Source organism: Chinchilla lanigera, unplaced genomic scaffold (genome assembly GCF_000276665.1).
Source record: "Chinchilla lanigera isolate Chin_1 unplaced genomic scaffold, ChiLan1.0 scaffold00001, whole genome shotgun sequence".
Taxonomy (NCBI): Eukaryota; Metazoa; Chordata; class Mammalia; order Rodentia; family Chinchillidae; genus Chinchilla; species Chinchilla lanigera.
The window spans coordinates 3,519,936-3,525,935 of NW_004955402.1; the positions used below are offsets into that span (position 1 = coordinate 3,519,936).

A 6,000-nucleotide genomic window follows, 5' to 3' on the forward strand; every position below is an offset into this window, starting at 1 on the left:
AAATTCCTGATATTCCCCAAATTACCTTCCCTTCTTTTCTTAAAGTCTCATGTTCTAAACTGTGAGTTTCACAGAGAAGCAAAACAAGATAAGGTTTTCAGGAGCTGAAGTTTTCCAGAAGTGGGAGTAGATGGTAATTGGGCCAGTATAAAACACAGGCCTTTCACTCAGGTCAGAGCGATCTACTCTGTGAACATGAAGGACTGAATAATCAAATTTGATTCCAGAGAGGAAAGGACCAAAGACACTTCAAAGGGAAGTACAGTGTTTCAGGGAGCTCTGAGTGCCAGCAGGACAGTGAGGATGGTGCTGGAGGGCAAAGGGGCAATGGCAAGAGCACGGCAGTGTCAAGCTTCGGGTCTAGAATGTGCCCCAAGTCTCCGGTGTGCAGAGGTGGCTTTTGGGAGGTGGGCCCAGGAAGGTGTGACCAGGAAGAAGTATTCTTTCTTTTTTGGAGACAGGGCCTCACTGTGCAGTTCAGGCTGACCTTGAACTAACTCACAGCAGTCCTCCTGTCTCAGTCTGCCACGTGCTGCTACCACAGGTATGCGCCACCACACCTGGCTCTGGAAGGATGCATTCTTGTCCCCTTCCCCTGCCTCTTCCTCCCTCTGCTGTGTTTCCCACCTGTCTGTTTCCCAGCTGCCTAAAGCCTCCCCTACCTCGCCTTCCACCACGCACTTCTGCGCTGGAGCCAGCCACTGACCCTGAGGGACTGATGCCTCTGAAACCAGAGCCAAATTCCCCGTCTCTGCCTGTGCACTGCAGGTGTCAGGGATGTTGACCAGTGACGGGCAAGTGATTAGTACAGGTGGTGGGGGAATCTAGAAGGCTCTTGGCAAAAGAAAACTTCACATGCATGGCTCAGTAAATCCCAGGAGAAAGGCAATGGGGGAATGGACAAATGTAAGTAGAGATGAGATCCTGAAACCAAACTTCTCAACACTGCCCCTGAGCCCCCTGCCCCTCTGTACTGTTCCCTGTCGGAGTCCACGGTGATTCAGGAGCCCAATTCTCCAAGCCCAGATCTGGAGATGGCTGCAGGTCCTGCCGTGTCAGTGTCACAGTGCCAAGCCCAAACCATCCCATTTCCCTGGATGGGAGCCAGAGCACAGCCACACTTGAGACACTGTGCATTAACCTGAGTTCTGGGCTTCGTGCTTCTTCCTTTCTATACTTAGCTGCTCCAGGACAGTTGCTGCTAGTACACAAGGACAGTATCTTGTCTGCTTCTGTCTTCTTTCAGTATATTCATACATTAAATGTCAAAAGCAGACCTGTTGTAGGGTTACTGTTAGGACTACAGGTCTAGACTTACTCTCTCGGCCATTGAGAGATAAAGTGGGTGAGATCAAGGGCAGATTTGGGACATATGCTCGTGCATCTGGGAGTATTACTGACTCATGAACTCTTACAAGTTTAATATGCAAGGTTAATCTTGTGATGGACACGTTCATCTGTCCGCAAGAGGCTGGGAACATGTCCACAGTTGGCACCTGCATGTTTCTCTGACTAATTAACACTCACTAGTCCAGAAATGCACTTTCTGAACCACCCAGTTTCACTGGTTGTTAGTAAGGCTGGGCAGGCACAGAGCCATGTGTGCATGCCAGTTAAGACTTTTTTCCTGAGTTGCCCCTTCTTGCTCTTTATTCTTAATTTTTAACGGGTTACTTTATATATTAAAACCAGCAACCTGTTGAGTGCAATAGTACTGAAAATGATTTTTCCACCTTTATCAGACAAGAGGAAGAGAAAAAAGAAGAGGGATGTATGGAAAGGTAATGGGAAACGGATTTGATCAAAATGTTACACCTACGCCAGAAAACACCGCCTGAAACCCCATAATATCACTAAAAACAGGTGAGTAGAATAAAACAGAATGTCTCCTAGTATTACACCACATTTCAAAGCTTATTTATTTAGGCTTTCTTCATTGTATTTTTCATCACTCAGCAGTTTAAAAAATCCTAGGTGACTGGATCTGCCGGTATTTGGAACACAGCTCCAAGAGTCTCTGCGAAGTTTTGGAAGATGTGTTACAGAGACGTGCTCTGCATTTTTCTCAGCATGCTCTTAGGAGCTCAGCTTTTGTCTTCAGATCATGAATGCAACTGCTATTTCTGTGTCATGTGAGGTGTGGATCTTGACGGGAAGCTACTCTGGAAATCAAGCAAAGGTTTCTGAGCCTTGGTTAGGGGGCCTCCGTCTGTGTTTATAAATAAACTTGCACCCTAGTTTATTCCTTTGTGGCAACATTTTGGAAGGACTTGTATCTCGTTGTTAACAGGAATTAATTCTTAGACGTAAAACTGAGAAGCAGGTATATATTAAAATTAAAAATTGCTTTCAGAGAACAGCATTACATTTATAGCTCAAAAAAGAAATGAGAGATTTCAACAGCTATCGCGATGGCTACTGAGGAAGGTCAGGACGATCAGATCCAGCTTTAGGAAGGGACCTCTCATCGGGTAAATGCAAGCAGTGGGAAGGAGGCAGGCAAGAGCGGAGAGGGCAAACCAGGACACGGAGAGGGACAGAGGGGCTTGCGAGGGGCGGCCTGGGGTGAGAGAGCAGGGACGGGTGGCAGGAGTTTCCTGTCATCAGTGCCCTGGGGTACCTTCACAAGGTGCAGAAGGAGACCTCAAGAAGGAGCCGAACCTCACACAGTCAGGGTGCAAACCACACTCCATTTGGTTTCACGTCTCTCCTTCAAAACCTGTCCACAGTGCTTACCGCCCTGAACCTGGCCACTGACTACTAAAGGTTTTCTCCGTGACCAGCTTTTCACCTTCTAGCTTTGTTCTAGATTCCCATGCGACGCTACGATATGGCTTCTTAGGTGGCAGGTGTCTGACTCCTGCAGCTTGATGTCTATCCTGGAAGACTGCGGCCCTCCAGCAAGGGGAGCCAGGCCAGTTCCACAGCCCCGGGGCCTCTCAGGTCTCAGAGCGCCTCCTGAGACATCCCCCGAGCCAGGCTGGAGGGCCTGGGCACTCCCTTCCTTCCTGCTTCTAGAAACTGGGGGTGGGCGTACCCAGGAAACTTACATTCAATCACCTATGCCTGATCCACACATTTGACATTTCCCTTTTGGTTCAACAGAAAAATGAGCCAAGCTGCTCTACTTAACAAATATCTGATTTTTAAGCCCTGGATTTATGATACGTTTAGAGTTCCATGGTAGCAGCATTTAGATCAGTGTTCAAGAGAAAGATCCTGGCTGCGGTGCCGGCAGGATGAATGCGCTCTTCCCTTGAGTTATTAGTACCTGCTGTTCTCACGGGGAGGTTACTTATCACACACCGGTACGTGTCTGGTGGGATCACAGAGAGCTTGCTATTATTTTCTGTCTGTCTAGACAGCAACACGTGGCTTGTAGGACTGCTGGACGCACTGCTTGAAACATTTCTTTAAGGTACTCGGGATTAAACCCAGGGCCTTCTCACTGTGCTGCATCCCAGCCTTTTTCACTTTTTATTTTTAGACAAGGGGTCTAAGGTCAAAAATTTGAACTAAAGGCTTCATCACTGAGGAAAATGATGTGAACATGTTTGATTTGATTTTAAAACTTAGGTCTATAAAAGCTGAGCCACGAATTTTCATAAAACTCAAGTATTTTACAACAAAACAGCCAATCAACATCAACAATCCCAGCGTGAAAGTCCTTCCTTTTACTTTCAACTAATGTACACATAGTTTTGCATTTCAATGCCAATTTTTCAAAGGTGTGAGGAAACATAAACGTGAAGCCTGGGGGGTTGGCAGGGGCCCCTGGTCACGGCTGTCTGACAGCTTGTGGCAGCGACTTCTGTCAGCTGATCCGAAAGGTATTCAGGCAGAGGTTGCCGGAGAGCAAGTGAGGATCCATCACGGGCTTTGGAGACCTTGCAACATATAATTTTGTTGAATTTGCATTCAAATAGTGCTAGTTTAAAAAAATGCACCTGCTTGTTTCTATGACAATAGGCACGGTGAAATGAGGCTGGCACAGATGTGATGATGGATGTCACCCTGTTATCACTGTTAGTTTTTTCCTTGAACAATTCATCAAATTCTCCTGTGCCGTCTATCACTCAACCGTGTGATACACCTCGGCAGTCAGAGCCATGTCAATGAAGTCTAACGAATGCCTTGTTAATGCGCAGGAACCGAGCCTGTGCTCCGCGCCTGCTCCTGAGACGCCTTCCACTGACTCTGCTAATTGGATAATTGGTGTTCTTCTCTCATTCAGTGCAGAAATATTTCATAGCTAAGGAAGAACAGGACTAGTGTTTGCCTCCTCATCCACGGATGTTTCAAAATACTTTTTGTTTTCAATTAAGGTAACTTTTTAAAATGTTACGCTGTTTTGATAGATGATGGCACAGACTCCTGAAATATCCATTCCCATGTATGTGTGTCTTGAAATGATACACAATTCTAAAACTTGTTTTTAAATGCTGGGTTCTAGACAGTACTCACCACAGAAGGCATCAGAGTTCTCAAGGCATCAGACGATCATGTGTTTTTAAATTACAGAGAGCCCAGATGTACGCGAGAGACTAGACGGACAGACAGTACCAACGACGCGCACACTACCTCGTAGAGCGTGATGACACCGTAGGTCTGCGTAGGCTCTCTCCACTGAAGAAATATCTTCTCTTCAAAGGTGCTTCCTTGGATGGACTCGGTAGGGACGGCACCTGGGACTGCAAGGTACGAAGAAGTGAATCAGGGGGTAACAACGCCACCCCACATAGCTGTCCCCCCTGTGACGGGGGGTGAGAGTTCTACCAGTCCCCATAGACACTCAGATTGCTTTTCAATATCTGAAATCTAAAGCTATCTATGCTGCTCTTATCAAAAATATTATTCTTTTCTTGGAAGTTTGAGAAAAATAAGTTATTAAAGAAGTTGTGACACTGAGTTTAGACAATTAGAATTCCAGTCTCTGGGACTGTCATTCATCCTGGTCAGAAGTTGAGCTCGCTTGCCACACCTGAAAAACCTTCCTAGGCCGCCTCCCCTTTGCCCAGGAAGGGTTTGTTATGGTCGGGTTCCCACAGCATCCGGGTGAGTATCTATGTGGCTCTCAGTTTGCAGTGCTATTTTTTATTTCAAAATATTCTTTGATGGAGAGGTAGGTAAAAAGAAGTAAAACTGAGAAGACTAAACCTTTGGTTTCATTACATACAAAGGTGTGAGGCAGTAAAACCAAATGAGAGGTATTCAAGTTACACTGATCGAGGACATCCTAAAAGATCAATGTGCTGAAGGTATTGCAGGAGACCTAATAACTAAAGGCAGTGTGGGAAAGTTGATAGGGAAACTTTCATTGGGCTCCTATAATTTTAGTAAGCTCAAGAATAGATAAAATTAAGGTGCACACGGTATGCATGCCTGTAATCTGAGCAATCTAGGAGGCTGAGGCAGGAGGATCCCAAATTTGAACCTCACTTACGAAAGTTAGTCTCAAGATTACAGAGGGTCAACAGAGTTAGCGAGGTAGCTCAGTCTAGAGGCCCTTGGTTCAATCCTTAGTACCGAAAAAAAATACAAATGAAAAGAACAGATAAAATAAATTTCAAAAAATACCTAAAGCTTAATTAAATTTGAGAAGAAAGTACCTCACAGGAATTTAAGATTAATAATTGCCTTTAGATGTACTAGAATACAGAATTTGGAATACATAACCATGATACCTAAATTTGTAAACTTTAGTCTTATGTAGTCTACTGATATGCTTGACAGTAATAAAAATATTAAAAAATTTCTACCTACTTTCTGATAAAATACACACTTCAATAAAATATGACACTATAATAAAACAGTGTACAATGAATTATAATAAATAAAAATAACTGCTTTCTTACCTCTTCAAACTCAGTATATTGTTTGATACTTATTCTATTTTTCTTCCTTTCTTTCTTTTGTTCTTTTGTTTTTTTGAAGTCTGGTTTTTATGGTTTTCTTTTTTTGTTTTATTGGTTAGGAAATGTAATTTACAACGATACAATT

The 6,000-nt window shown here is 44.3% G+C and overlaps 1 protein-coding gene across 1 annotated transcript in view; it reads right to left on the bottom strand.

Annotated features, from left to right (window-relative positions):
- The window catches only part of Ptprm (protein tyrosine phosphatase, receptor type, M), a gene marked incomplete at its 5' end in the record, with an annotated part of 513,011 nt that overhangs the window by 276,489 nt on the left and 230,522 nt on the right, over positions 1 to 6,000 (bottom strand). Inside the window, 1 exon segment of the mRNA XM_005372618.2 lies at positions 4,582 to 4,691. Within this exon segment, the coding sequence (XP_005372675.2) occupies positions 4,582 to 4,691 (110 nt within the window).